We start from the raw sequence: 15919 nt of genomic DNA on the forward strand, positions 1-15919 counted from the left end.
CGGACCCAATCCGCTCCCCCTCAGCCCAGCGGGTCCTCCACTGTGTTCCGACGCCGTTGGTGCCGCGAGGCTCCTGCCCCGATCTCTCCGTCGCCTTGTCTCCCCTGCTGGAGCTGGGATACAGTCAGGGGAGCCAGCGGGCGGCCCCTCGACGTCAGCGCCAGCGAAAGCTCTTCGTCGTGGCGGTCTACGGGGCGTCCTGGATCCGCAGCATCAGTTAGCTTCTCTCCTTCGCGGGCGCCGCCATCTTGTGGGTCCAGGGGGCGCGAGTTCAGACTCCCCGTTTCGGGACTTCTGTTTTCCGATTCGCCTCAGCAATGCAGTCGAGCTCAGGAAATCGGATCCCCTTCTGGAATCTGTATTTGTTTTATTCCGCAGAGTGGTTTTTGGCATTAGTTATTAGGTTATCAAGGATCGCGGGACGGAGCTCCGAAGAAACCTGACTTCACGGCATGCCTGCTGGCCACGCCCCCAACAAGGCTAGGTGAAGGCCACAAATTTCCGTCAGCAAGTCTAGGCGAAGGTGTTGGACATGCCCTTCGATGGAGAGAACTTGTTCGGAAAGGTCGTCGACAAGTCCCTGCAGGCCATCAAGGTGGATATAGAGACGGCCTGTTCCTTGGGCACTCTCCAGCAGCAGCGCTCTTATTTTTGCTCCTCCAAGGGAAAGTCAAGCAGGTCTTCCAAAGATTTCTCTTCTTCTTACCGTCAGCCTTCCAGATCCACGACCCAAAGATTTCTCTTCTTCTTACCGTCAGCCTTCCAGATCCACGACTCAGGAAGCCTACAGAGGCCGCTCCCAGGCCTACGGTAGTGGAGGACAGCATTGCCGTTTCCCGCAGGGCAGGGCAGGGCGCCGGCTCCGAAACAGGCCTGAACCGGCCGGGACGTCGGGCAACCATACATGTACCCCGGTGGGCGGACAGCTGACGAAGTTCATCAGCGAGTGGAAGAAGATCACCACCAACAGATGGGTGCTGTACGCTCTCGCCCAGGGAAACACCTTGGAGTTCCAGTGCAGGTGTCCGCGGATCCCTCTGGTTACCTGTCCGGGGCAGCACATCCCTCAGTTCCTGGAAGAGGTACAGGCAATGCTGTGGAAAGTGGCGATAGAGCTAGTTCCCCAACGGCTCCTTGACTCCAGAGTCTATTCCAGATACTTTCTGGTCAGAAAGAAGACAGGGGGCTGGAGAACCATCCTAGACCTGCAACATCTCAACAAATAGTTAAAGTCCCAAACAAAAGTTCAGGATGGTCACGTTGCAGCATGTACTCGGCCAACTGGTGGAAGGAGACTTCTTGACGTCCCTGGACTTGGAGGACACCTATTTCCATGTCCCCATTCACAATGCACATCGAACGTTTCTGCGTTTTGTAGTGCAGGGCCAGCACTACCAGTTCAAAGCCCTACCTTTCGGATTGAAGTCGGCCCCCAAAGTGTTCACAAAGTGCCTGGCACCGGTGGCGGTCCATCTACGTCTACAGGGTATATACGTATACCCGTACCTTGACGACTGGCTCATCCGGGCCCACTCATGAGAGGCGACTGTCCAGCTACTGACGTGCTTGACACCATCACAGAACGCGCTGTCCCTAGCCTAGGAGCCAGACTCAATACAGTGTCCTGCCTGGCGTCGCTATCGGAGGAGAGGGTAGCGGCCATTCAGGCAAAGGTGCAGCGACTGTTGTCGATGAAGACCGCCACGGTGTGAACCATCATGTCGTTGCTCGGCATGATGTCCTGCATCTACCTCATCCGGCTCTGCAGGTTACAGATACAAACCCTTCAGGAGTTTATTGATGCTCGCTGGATGCAGGTGTCGGGAAACTTTGCGGACAAGATACAGCTCGACGAGGAGTTCCATTGGGCGATAGGGTGGTGGGGCATACGCTCCAACATCTTCCGTGGCAGGGGGCTTCAAAACCATCCATAACAGGAGAGCGTCACCACAGACGCTTCCCTAGAAGGCTGGTGAGCCCACACCGGACGTCTTCATGGCAGAGGCCTGTGGCTGCCAGAGGAGAAGGATCTCCATATCAACATCCCGGAGCAGTGTTCTGGACCCTCAAGTCGTTCCTTCCATCTCTGAAGGGCAAGATGGTGAGGATCTTCACAGACAACACCACCACAATGTGCTACATCAGGAAACAGGGGGGCACTCGACCCCAGCACTCTCCAAGGAAGCCCAGGACTTGTGGCGATGGGCCATCGGACAAGAGATGTTCCTCTTCACCTAGCGGGAGTCAAGAACACTATTGCAGACTCCCTCAGCAGAGAGAGGTGCTCCTGCCACGAGGTGGACCACAAATTCATCAAGTGGGGCAGACCTCACATTGATCTGTTTGTGATGGTGGCAAACTCCAAATGCCAGAAGTTTGCTAGCAGATTCCACTAACCGAGGAGCCTCGGGGATGCGTTCTCCTTCCCGTGGGAAGACCTCTTTATGTATGCGTTTCATCCATTGCCTCTCCTGCTACGAGTCATCAACACACTCAGACAGTGGCAGTGCAGGATGATACTCATCGTCCCGGCATGGCTGAGGCAGATTTGGTATCCGGACCTTCTCTGTCTGTCGACATCGCTCTGGTCAAGCTGCCGGTAGTTCCGGATCTTCTCACCAGAGAAGGAGGCGCAATCCTGCACCATGAGCCAGGATCGCTGAACCTGAGGGCTTGGCTCCTGCAGCCATAGAGTTTGGTGGATACGAATTGGCTGCAGACTGCAGAGAGATCCTCGCCAAGGCCAGGGTGTTGTCTACTTTGAAATGCTACAGTCACAAGCAGAAGCGTTTCGTGACGTGGTGCCGGTCACAGAAGATTACCCTGCAAATTCTTCCATACTTGCTTTCCCTGGCCAAGGCTGGCCTGGCACACGCTTCTATCAAGGTGCATCTGGCGGCTAGCTCCCGCTACACCAGGTCTCCAGGAAGATCTTCACTGTGGTCCCACCGACTCACCAAGGAGTTCATCAAAGGACTTTTTTGATCTTTCCTTCCCCAGTGTGGGAACTCAAAATGGTTCTGACAAGGCTTATGGGACCCCCCCTTTGAGCCAATGCATCAGGCCCCTCTCAAGCTCCTCTCCTCTCATGGAAAACAGCTTTCCTTGTGGCCATCACCTCTGCCAGGAGGGTGGGGGAGATACAGGCCCTATCCTGCAAGCAACCATACTTGAATCACCCCTCTTTCATGCTGAAAGTTCAGTCAGAATTCTACCTGAACGATCCTTTGATGTTACCTGTTTTTTTAACAAAACCTTTGTCACCGGCTGACAGGGCCTTGCACTCGCTGGACGTTGCTTGTGCATTGAAGTTCTACGTGATGTGCACAAAAGGCTTTTGGAAAACTTCATAACTGTTCGTAAACTTTGGTCAGATGAACCATGGGAAAATCTTGTCCAAGGCTTCCATTTCAAGGTAGTGCTCCGACTGCATCATGCATTGTCATCGGTTGGGGAACCGACTGCTGCCCGGCCATCTGAGAGCCCACTCCACCAGAGCAATGACTGCAACGACAGCCTTCTTGTCTGGTATGCCCCTTATGGACATCTGCAGGGCTGCTACATGGAGGTCCACGCACACCTTCACAAGGTTCTACTGCGTCGACAGGGATTCCAGGGAGGAGTCAGACTCAGCCAAGCAGTGCTACACAACCTGTTCGCTTGAGGTGAGTATTTTCCGGATGTAAGATTTAATTGCTTCTGTTGAGCCTTGCCGCCTCCCGTGGTTGTGTAATGTTGTACTGCTATTTGTTATTCATGAGCATGTGAATCCATGCCAGACCTCATGCTGGAGAAGGAACAAGTTACTTACCTGTAACTATTGTTCTCCAGCATGGGTCTGGCATGGATTCAAATGCGAACCCTCCCATGACCCCTCTGCGGCTCTTCTTGGTCATACTGCCACTTTACGTGCTTACCAAATCTGAAGAGGGCCGTCATTGGATGGGGACAGTATGACCCAGAGGACAAGGACAGTGATTGGTTTAAAGGATAAATACATTTTATAAGTGAAAGTGAAACTGTTTATTCTTTTACCGAGGATTTTCAGTCTGACGACGAGGAATATTCATGAGCATGTGAATCCATGCCAGACCCATGCTGGAGAACAATACTTAGAGGCAAGTAACTTGTTCCATCCTATATGTTGTATCAAATCATCCTGACCAAGAATATCATTGATGCTATTTGATGGACTAAAATCTCCATTCAAGGAAGAAGAGGAATATTTCTTTTTTTTTAATTTTTTTTTTTTTTTATTTGGTTGGCTAATTAGATTAACCTTTTAAAACAAAACATGATTTTATACAGGAACATATACAATACAAGTAATCAAAATATACCAAATAAACACATAAAAAAAATCATACAGTATCACATATGATTAACATAATTGATCTTACAGATCAAAAAAAATTAAATAATTAAAAGTTAAAAACACCACAGTAGAAACAGATATGATCGCATTATGAATGTATTAAAAAAAAGAGAAAAAAATTACCCTGTTCTTTCCCAATTCTTCCATTTTTTCAAACCAGTTGGTTACTTGGACATTTGGGACATAGAAGCTTATTTAGGAATTGAATAGTGGCTATTCTTACTGTGATCTTTGGGGTCGCAAATAGCTCATTCCATAGTTCATCATTAGAACGTCTTATGCAGTGGTGCCTTGTTAATTTATCAATAATATCTTTTCTCTGGATTTTTAAAGCCACGCATTCTATTAATAAATGTTTCAGATTTTCTTTAACTAATCCATCATTACAGAATCGGAAGAATGAAGCATCTGGCTTAATGATGCCCCTCCTTAACAAAATTTGTTTGGTCGGCCATAGATTTAAGCGGAATCTCAGTATTTGATTTCTGAGTTTATGAGAGGGACATTTCAGTAAATAATCAGTGGTTTGGCGGAATTTTTTATGCCCAAACAAAGATCTATCAAAATCTTTTAATTTTAAACAATCTTGTTGGGTTAGATTCCAATCAAGTTGGTATAATTTAGTTTTGGCTTTAATAGGATTGGTTAGTAAAATATCTAATGAGATGTTTGCTTCCGTCAAATCAGACATGACAGCCGCTCTCCAACTGGATGGAAATAATTGTACCGAGCGTAATAGATAATCTGCCAGAATCTTAAGTATACCATTACTTGCCAGGCCTAACACGCATTTCCTAAATAAGCAGCATCTCTTCCACGATGCATGTATGCTTACTGATAAAATTCCCAACTCAAAGCGAAGCAGTGCTGTTGGACTAGAATTTGGAAGATTCAAGACTTTCTTCCAGAATTTTGCCTCAAGTTTATTCCAATAACAAGCCTCCAAAGGCAACCAAGCCTCACACCCATAAGTAATAATAGGGAGTACCTTTTGCTGGTAAAAGATAAGAATATGCTTACATGAAAATTTACCATACTTATGTTGCAGAATTCTCGCTTGAGATATTAGTGTGGTCAGTTTACCCTTTAAACTGTCTCTTTGAGGCATGTTTGTGGGAGAATTACTGAATAAAACACCCAGGTATTTATATTCATTCACTACGTTCAGCTTTTGTTTATTCAAAAACCGGCAATACTGTTTCCTTAGTTTTGACTTATATCTCCCCAATTCCATCACTTGTGTTTTCTCCAGGTTTAAAATAAGATTATTCCTGGTGACATACTGGTCCAATTTATCAAGCATGTTTTGTAGGCCACTCGGCGTTTGCGAAATGAGAACTAAATCGTCCGCATACAAAAGCCATGCAATGGTCTGGTTCCCAAGTTTAGGAGCATCGTTCACTACATTACTGAGTTCGTTGCCTAGATCAAGTATAAACAAATTAAACCGTGTAGCGGCAAGAACACATCCTTGTTTCAGGCCTCGTTGGGTTGAAATCTCTTCAGATAGTAGCCCTTCAAGGTTCAATTTAACCCTCATTGAGGTATTAGAGTGGAGTAAATATATTAGATATACAAGCGGAGGTGGACACCCAAATTTTAATAATTTCTCGAATAGCAGATTCCGATCTACGGAGTCAAACGTTACTCGAAAATCAACATAAGCTAAGTAAATTGGTTGATTTCTTGATGCATACAGCTCTTTAATTGCATTAAGAGTCGTTATGTTAATACTGGTGCCAAGACCTGCTACAAATCCAGTTTGAAATGGATCACGCCGATTCTCTTCTGACGCCCAGTTGTTGAGATCTCTCAGAATAATTCTACTAAATATCTTACCCGGGGCGTCAAGAAGAGAAATCGGACGGTAACTCGCAGGGTTCGCTCGATCTCCCTTCTTATAGACTGCTACTGTAATGGCCTTGCACCATGATGGAGGAACTGCTTGTTTAATTTGCACGGCTTGAAAGACATCATACAAAATAGATGCCCATAATTCCGGATTCTGTTTTAATACAAAATTTGATAGACCATCTGGCCCTGGGGCTCTTGATGAGCTTGCTTTGTTTATATAGAATAACACATCTTCTCGATCGAAATTAATTTGAAAAGATGGGTTGATTAATTCGAAGTTGGGTTGTGAAATTTTTTTAGTTGGAGGTTCGTATATGTCAGAGAAATAGGTCAACCACTTCTTCTCCGATACACCATTAAGTTGAACTATTGATTATCAGCTACTCCATTATTTAACAACTTCCAAATTTGCGATGTATTTTTAGTTTTAGCCACCTGTAGCCACTTTTCACCATCATGTTGGAACATAGCTGCCTTATTGCCCCGGACCCAGTTCTTATAGTTAGTCTTCAATTTGCGTAACGCAGACTCTCGATAATGTACCGGTAAAAGGGCTGTCTGCCTTTTCCGTTTTCGGTAATGAGCTTTCCTCTCTCTGATGCTCTGATCAAATACATGAGTATGACACCTATTACCCTTTCCAATACCTGGGGACGAAACAGAGGCAAAAAGATGCATTTTGTCATGATAATTGGGTGAGTTCATGCCTCTCATCAGGCGGTGATGGTCACTTGTTACACTAGACGCAAAAGCTTGTAGTGCATCACATGACCATTGTAGCCTGTTCCGTTGGGGATTTATGACCAGACCATTCAGTTGATACTGACAGTATCGAGGTTCAATCTTAACCTGGATTGAAAACTCAGCCCTCAGCATCCAATGATCACTTGCTGAGGTTGGTATTACCTTAAACTCAGATAATTTCTCAAATAACCTTCTATCAACATACATATAATCAATTGTAGCATTTTGGGCCCCACAAGTCCAAGTATAAGATGGTGGATTGTCAGTGTCGACTGCTCCATTTAACATTATTAAATCCCAGGTGTTAATAAACATCATCCATTGGGAAACCCGGTCCATATTTCTTTTCTTAGTTGGTGTCAACAGATGTAAATTCAGGTCCCCAGCTAATATAACATGCGCAATCTCTGTGGTGGTTATAGTATCTTCTATCAGTGCATTCAAATCATTAAAAAAAGTAGAAGTTAAAATTGCAATTGGGTTCCAGTATACATTTATAACTAAGAATTTCAGTTCATGAAACATTATTATTGAACATTGCAAATAAGGATTAGGGTTAGGCCCTTCTGAAATTATACTTGTCGTGGTCATTTTAGAGATAGTTGTCAACCCTGACATAGGTCTGCCTTTTTGTCCTTTGATAGCTGGGACTAAATGGACATAGTGGTTGTCCCAGGATAGTGGGACAGTTAGCCAAGTTTCTTGCATAAGAATTAAATCGCACTCTTCCAAGCAACCACTCACATTATTTAACAAATGTTTATGTCCTCTGGTGTTCCAGCTCATGGCTACACATTTCTGGGATCGCGCAACAAATTCATCTGTTCTTAGTTATGCTTTCCCACAACTACATCCCCTAACTGAATTGCTGTCATCACCATTCATCTGACTAGTAGGTTTTATAGCAATCTCAGCAGCCGGGGGCTCTTTTGTGATTGGAATCAAATTAAAGCCCAAATCAAAAAGGTCAGATCTAGCATACCAAATGATGTTATAAATGATGCGAGATCTTATCCACAAGCAGGACACCGTTGGATCATTGTCATCAGGAAACTCTACTTGTGCAACATCCCCAGAGGAGATGTCCTCTAAGCTCGGAACATCCGAGAATATTTGCATTATGCTTCGTCTATTCATGGTGTACTTTGGAAATAAGCCTCCACGACAGCTAAGAAACAAAGGAAATAACTCGGGGGACATTTTACTCTTAGATATTACCTTGGATCCAGGGCGACTCTGATTACTAGATGTTTCTATATGCAGACAACGTTTGGTCTCTTCAACTGGAGATTTAAACGAAACATTCTTAGGAGTGTTTCTTCCATCGAAGGATTTAACTAGATCAGATTGACTATTATTCATTGCTTTCAGAGATGATTTAAGGGTTTTTTGTTCTGAGGTCAGAGCAACTAGACAGTCTTTGATTGAAATTAAAATATTACTTTGTAGACTGTCTTGGGCATTAGATACTGGATCTATTACTGATAAATCATTTCGGGAAGGTATTATAAGTTGATTATCAGAGGCCCTCCCAATGTTTATATTCCCATCAGCCTCTAATTCAGATTTTTTCACTGCTGGGATAACGACCCGGGTTAGTGGATAAGTCAAAGATGGCTTAGGATGAAATTGGGTCATATACTCATCCACTGCCTTTCTAAGATCCTGGGTGTTAATTATTGAGTTGGATACTCCATCAGCATTCACTTGGTTATTCTTCGAGGCCGTTGAAACTGAGTTCCGAGCCATCATCTTTATAGGTTCACTCTCAAGATCCTCCGCGATTTGCACCAACTCGTCTAGAGGAGCATGAGGGGGAACCACATAGTGGGGGTCATGGTGCGGGTCTATATCCTTACTCATCAATCTTTGTCGCTCTTGTGATAAGTTCCGATATTTTTTTGAAATTGCATTAGAAGCTATCAATGAACACCTATCTGATTTAAACAGAGACTTAAAGAATTGTTTTGTTTTCCCACTCGAAGGTATTGTCCTAGACTTCTGATTTTTTGATTTCTTCACACTTTCTTTCAATTGGTGGCATAAACCTTTAGAATTTTTAGCAAATATTGTATATGCCCCTTTTAGCTGTTGCTCATCTCTTATTTTTGAGGCATCAGCACTAGGGGCCACAAGTTCCTCTTCGCTCAGCATTAACTCGTTAGATGCAGGTGCTAATTTAGTCATCTTCACAAAGCCTTCGCCCCTCACATTCTCAGCAACCGCTTTTGCTGTTCTCACATAAGGGCTTGGCTGTAACACCACAGGTACCTTCCCCACCTCTTCTGCTGTTATTTCTCTTATAATACCCTCAACAAGAGGTACCGCAATCTTAGACTTTTGCATATTTTTCTCGGTTATAATTGAACTCAGCTTCCTGTCCAATTGGTCATCAATGCTATTACATGATGACAGCAGTTCATCTAATTGTTTAGAAAAGAGTTTAGCTTGATCGACATCATACTCTTGTTTCTGGGCCAAAGATAATCCAAGAGCCTTCTGTGATTTCAAGATAATTTTAACATTGTTTTGTATTGAGTTAATCTTTGAGTCTAAGACTTCAAATAATTTAGCGAGGGACATCAAAGCCATATTCGTTGCTTCTAGTGTTACAGGAGCTACTTTTTTTGTCTCAGGAGTCGGGTTTACAGCTAAACTGTCTCTATTTGGTCTCCTCGGGGTCGGCGGAATAAATGAGATGGAGCTTTCTGATTCAGAATTATCTCCAGTTTTAATTAGAACTGGGGACTTAGAGAGATCGGATTCATCATCTTTGGCCACAAAACAAGAGTCTGATGACTCCAGCTCTATAATTGCGTTATCTTCAACAACATCAACATCATACTTCCGCTTAGACAGGGGTGCTAGGCTAATAATCCCTGAACGTGCATTCAGCAGCATCATTGAGTCCGACAGAGAAATGTTACAAGGCTGTTCTGCCACCTCATTGCCACCATTTGTGGCCTGAGCCAACCGTGGGCTCAAAACAGTTGGCTGGACAGGAAAACCCTCTGGTTCGTTATGGAAGGGCTGCGCCTCTACATTAGATATACTTAAATTATTAAGTTCAGCAGTTCGAGCCACAGAACGTGGAGAGCGTCTAACATCAAACCCATAGTCTCTCAGGTCACCTACGACAAAGTCAAGTCGTGATCTTTTCTTCTTTATTCGCCTATCCAAAGGCACACTTTTAGCAAAAGGACGCATCGTTTTTGAGGGAATCGCTGGGCTGTCTCTTGAAGTGGACTCCAATAAGGCACGCACTCGTTCCACGGATGGCATACCAGATCTAAGAGTGAACATAGTTGGCACTATCTTGCTTCGTTATAGTACCTCTCTTTGGACTCCTCAATATTTATAGTGCATTAAACTTTTTAAAAAGAACCATGTTAACATTTAATTCCAAAATACTTCAAATCGAGCTCTCCCGCAGTAACCGCGTCACCGCGCGAAGCGGCAAAGCGGGACTTAACGGGGCTTACACGGGTGCGCGCGCGTGGTGCGCGGGCCCCTGAGCTTATATAGCTCCGCCCAGCCCTTAAGGCAGTAGAGCCTAAACAAAGAGAAAATATATTAAAATATATTAAGATCTGTCTCGTAGATTCATATCTATTGTTCCTTCATGCAGCCAATAGTTCTCCCTTTGTTTTCACCTGCTGGGGCTTGTAGTTATAGCTGCAAAAAGGTCCAAGGATCCACAGGAGAAGCGCTGGAAGCAGAGTCCGCGGCAAAGCGGGACTTAACGGGGCTTACACGGGTGCGCGCGCGCGGTGCGCGCGCCCCTGAGCTTATATAGCTCCGCCCAGCCCTTAAGGCAGTAGAGCCTAAACAAAGAGAAAATATATTAAAATATATTAAGATCTGTCTCGTAGATTCATATCTATTGTTCCTTCATGCAGCCAATAGTTCTCCCTTTGTTTTCACCTGCTGGGGCTTGTAGTTATAGCTGCAAAAAGGTCCAAGGATCCACAGGAGAAGCGCTGGAAGCAGAGTCCGCGGCAAAGCGGGACTTAACGGGGCTTACACGGGTGCGCGCGCGCGGTGCGCGCGCCCCTGAGCTTATATAGCTCCGCCCAGCCCTTAAGGCAGTAGAGCCTAAACAAAGAGAAAATATATTAAAATATATTAAGATCTGTCTCGTAGATTCATATCTATTGTTCCTTCATGCAGCCAATAGTTCTCCCTTTGTTTTCACCTGCTGGGGCTTGTAGTTATAGCTGCAAAAAGGTCCAAGGATCCACAGGAGAAGCGCTGGAAGCAGAGTCCGCGGCAAAGCGGGACTTAACGGGGCTTACACGGGTGCGCGCGCGCGGTGCGCGCGCCCCTGAGCATATATAGCTCCGCCCAGCCCTTAAGGCAGTAGAGCCTGCTGGGGCTTGTAGTTATAGCTGCAAAAAGGTCCAAGGATCAACAGGAGAAGCGCTGGAAGCAGAGTCCGCGGCAAAGCGGGACTTAACGGGGCTTACACGGGTTTCTTTTGTTGGACATAGAACTAAAGTGGAACTTATTACAGATACGGATTTCCTTGTTTCTTTTTGTTGAACTGAATCCAGCTTAAGACCTGGGGAAGGGGAGTTAACCCAGGTTACAAAGAGAGACTGTGAATCTATTACAAATGCAATTGTTGTTGTGAATTGCCATACATTTTCTTGTGTATTTTATGCATAAGTGTAAGGGCCAGATATTCTCTGTTAGATTGTTTTCTTTAGTTTGTGTTAGGCAGGGAAATCCTCATCAGGGTAAGGATAGTGAGTCGTTTATTGAAACTTATGATTTAATAAAATGGCATTTATTGAGAAATCTAAAAGTTGTCCGTCTAACCTTTCTCACACCTATCAACAGCTGGACATGGATTTGGAGAAATGGAGCAGCTGTGATACTTAGAGTAAATCTGAGAAGAGAGTGAAGAGACCGAGTACGCCTATGATGGAGAGAGCCTTGAAGAGCTGAGGAGGAAGGGACACAGAAGCTGAGAGGAGTAAGGCTGACAATTGAAGACCTGGAAAAGAATCAGAAAGAGTTGATTGGTGAATGGACCAGAAAGAAGCCCCAGAGCAATGCAAGAGACATTTGAAGCGAGTTGAAGGGTGACAGGAGCAGTCATGTACCCCCATGTGAAACAACTCTGGGAGCAAGCTGATGTCTGATAGGACTTGTGGTCTAATGCCCTACACAAAACAAACGAAAATAGGCAGAAAAGACTTAAATCATCATTCTGCTTTGGAAATTGAAGTCTAATTCCAAAGGACTTGTCTGAAGAGTAGAAGTGATGCATCCAGCAACACGTGATCTTAGACCCAATGCCACATTGAGAGAAAGCATAAAGAAAAGATGCAAATAATCTAATGTATGATAGAAAACAAAGACTTACAGAAGGCCAAGAGTCATTGTGATAAACAAATCTAATTCATGCTGAGAAAGCAAGTCTTACCTCTAACAAAGGATTAAGAGACATTTTTGGGGAAACGCCTTAAGATAAGTACACACGCCGTGCAGCGGATGGTCGCAGCGGGCACGCCGTCAGCACGCCAACGGCGCGCTTAAGGCGGACCCGTCTGTGCCCGTCCGTGACCCGGATGTGCAGGATGATAGACCTGCAAATTAGTAGAAGATGCCTTCTTGATCTTGCACCCTCGCACACCATCCTCCCTAGGGGATGGAGCAAGGAGTTAGAACCTGTAAAACCTTGTAAAGGTCAATTTCCCCCTATACAATCAGCCAATACCAGCACTAAAGATGCAGTGCTGATGCTGTTAAACATGCGTTCCTTACCGGCCCACGCAGCTGAGGTCTACGACCTTCTGACAGACCGTCTGCCAGAGTTCCTTTGCATCATGGAGACATGGCTCAGAGATAGTTCTGGTCCTGCATTAGTACAGGCAATACCGAATGATTACAAGTTAATTAATCTTGATCGGCCACCACCACAAGCAGGTGGTGGGGTGGCAGTCATTTTTAAATCTGAATATACTGTCTCTAGACTTACCCTTAACCATGAACTAAGTATGGAAGCTCTATTGGTTAAATGTACAAGCACTTTGCACATAACCTGTCATCTTCTTCTTGTCTATCGCCCACCTGGATCCTACACTGGGTTTCTTGACCCATTTGTTGACCTAGTGGGGGAGGTCTGCTGAAATATGCACATTTGATTGTCTTGGGCGATTTCAACTTAAAAACTGATAGTCCTAGACCCCTGGTGCTTGACCACTTTTTTACTAGTTTCAATGACCTCAACATTCAGCAGCTGGTGACGGAACCTGCACACAAATTAGGGAACACTCTTGATTTAGTGTTGACCAATGCTAGTTTGGTGGTTGTCTCCTCTGTAGAACGGATACTGTGGTCAGATCACATTTTAGTATTATGTGTACTTAAAAACAATTATGCCCAGCCTTAAACTAGTCTACCGCAGGTCTGGCAACGCAGCTGGTACACTGCCGACCCGCAGAACCTTTCTAAACTTATTAAAAGTAAGCACCAGACACACACCCACCCCTCCTTTTCTACTTTACTCTCCTCTCTGAGTGAAGCTGCAGACATAATTGCCCCTCTCTGGCGCATTCAACCACGCAGGCTTCCCACTCAGCCTTGGTTTACTCCAACACTGAAAGTGGCTCGCCTTAAGCTTAAGCAGACAGAACGCAAATGCCGCATCGCCTACAATCTTAATGCTAAACCTCAATATAAAGCCTGCTCAGTTGCCTATTTTTCTGATATTCGTGAAGCAAAAAGAATTTCACTCAGACGGTGAACTCCGCCCTCTTTCTACCTAAAACTCTTTTTTCAGTGGTTCGCTCTCTTTCTTCCTCTGAGAAAATTACTCTTTTTCTCCTTTCCACTCAGGAACGCTGTGATTCTCTTGCTCAATTTTTTATATCCAAGATTGATACCATTCGGACTGCCATTCAAACATCCTTGCTCCCTTCAACCTCCAATGGCTGTTATATTCTAGCAGGTAGTTCTACTATAGTTAAAGAATGGTCTACCTTCCCTCTATTTTCTGAAGAAACAGTTATGGGGGCCTTACAACATATTAAATCGGGCACCCCCTCCGATGTGATTCCTTTAGTAGTTATGAAAGAAATTGCCGGTGCCATCCTTGCGGAACTCACTACATCTGTGAATGTCTCTTGCCAGACAGGATCAATTCCAGCTGAACTTAAAATTGCTACAGCTATCCCCTTGATAAAGAAACCGTCACTCAACCCTTCTCTCCTCTCTAATTTCCGCCCTATTTCTCTTCTTCCGTTTTCTATGAAACTGTTGGAATCTCTGGTCTCCCCTCTTCTCTCCTCTTTTTTGAGAGTCACCTACACTGCTCGATCCCACCCAATCTGGCTTTAGGCCTGGTCGGGGTACGGAAAGTGTATTAGTGTCGGTCTTGGATGACATGGCCAGGCTGGTTGATGGTGGTGGGGTTGGGGCTCTGATTTTGTTGGATCTTTCAGCGGCCTTTGATACGGTTGATCACCCCATCTTGCTTACCCACCTGTCCCAGATTGGGATTAAGGAGCAGGTCCTATCGTGGTTTTCTTCTTTTCTGTCTGATTGCACTCAGGTGCTCTCTCTTCCTCCTTTTCTGTCTCGTTCCTTTAACCTCACTTGTGGAGTGCCACAGGGCTCTGCCTTGTCACCCATTCTCTTCAATATATACATCTGGCCTCTCATCTGTCTCATCCGCTTTCTCGGCATCAGGTGATATTCTTATGCCGACGACAACCGGTTCCTAATTCGTTTGGATTTAGCTCCTACTGAGGTGTTGTTGTGCTTCCACCAGTGCCTGACTGCTGTAGGTGAGTGGATGAGCCGGAACTGGCTGAAACTGAATGGGGACAAGACAGAGGTGTTAGTGGTTGGTGCCCCCCCTGATCCTTCACTTTGGGTGTCCTCGTTTTGGCCCTCTTCTCTTGGCTCTCTGTCGGTTCCTGTGACAAAGGTTAGAGGTTCTCTCTGCTTCTCTTTCAATGCACGACCAGGTCTCTGATGTGTGCAAGCCAGGTCACTTCCATCTTAAGATTTTGAAAAAGGTTCTACCACTTGTTCCTGCTACCCATCATGCTCCAGTTGTTGCAGCCATGGTGCTTAGCTGTCTGGATTACTGTAACTCGCTGTATCTCGCGAAGCCTAAAGGCTTAAACCAGCGGCTTCAGCGCCTCCAAAATTTGGCTGCTCGTGTTGCTACTGGATCTCCCTATGGAGCTCATATTTCCCCGATGTTATGTGCTTTCCTCTGGCTCCTGGTCAGTCGAAGAATTGAGTTTAAGTCATTGTGCATTGTTCATCGAGCACTCCACGGACTGGATGCAGAATACCTTCAGTCTAAGTTTGTTCGTTACCATCCTGCTTGTATGCTGCGCTCCTCCACAGCAGAACTGCTGGTAGTCCCTTCTTACCGCCACAAACGCATTGGAGGCCGGGCCTTTTCGATTGCGGCAGGTCAAATGTGGAATAACCTTCCCCCTTGGATCAAGGCTATATACAATTATTTAGCCTTTAGAAAATCTTTGAAGACCCTGTTATTTTAATTCTATGTGGCTTTGTCGGCTGTCATCCTCATCCCCTCCTCAGCGCCAAGATACCTCTGGTGTCTGCGCGCTTTAGAAGTTCAAATAACATAACATAAGCTCCTAAGGGCTTCACTTCGAACTAGGAGAAATGGGTGTCCTTAAGATATCAAACTAGGGTCTATCTAGGAGTTATATCCTTTTCAGAATTGCCTAGTCTAACACACAGTTTCAGAGCTATAGTGTTCAGCTTGCGTCTTGGTTCAAATCTCAGTCTAATGGATATTAAGGCAATCTGACTTCTTGACAAACTCTGGGACATATTACCTGCGATGAATACAGGGAATTTGTCCCCTGTCTCCAAGGGGGAGCCACTCCTTTTGGGTCTAATGAGGTGAGCCTGCTGAGTTTAAAAACCCTTAAGGGATAGGGCAAGCAG

The 15919-nt window shown here is 45.2% G+C and overlaps 1 protein-coding gene across 3 annotated transcripts in view; it reads left to right on the forward strand.

Annotated features, from left to right (window-relative positions):
• TTC39C (tetratricopeptide repeat domain 39C) overlaps positions 1 to 15919 on the forward strand; it is a 986275-nt gene that overhangs the window by 777449 nt on the left and 192907 nt on the right. The window contains exon 11 of one of the 3 annotated variants that reach the window (XM_069620912.1): positions 11816 to 12339. The exons of the other annotated variants lie outside the window; for them this stretch is intronic. Within the exon in view, the coding sequence (XP_069477013.1) occupies positions 11816 to 11850 (35 nt within the window). The 3' untranslated portion in view covers positions 11851 to 12339. Of the gene's footprint in view, positions 1 to 11815; positions 12340 to 15919 lie in introns of those variants that run through there. 3 annotated transcript variants of the gene reach the window in all.

The sequence above is a fragment of the Ambystoma mexicanum genome, chromosome 5q (genome assembly GCF_040938575.1).
Source record: "Ambystoma mexicanum isolate Mex_15411 chromosome 5q, UKY_AmexF1_1, whole genome shotgun sequence".
NCBI classification, from domain to species: Eukaryota; Metazoa; Chordata; class Amphibia; order Caudata; family Ambystomatidae; genus Ambystoma; species Ambystoma mexicanum.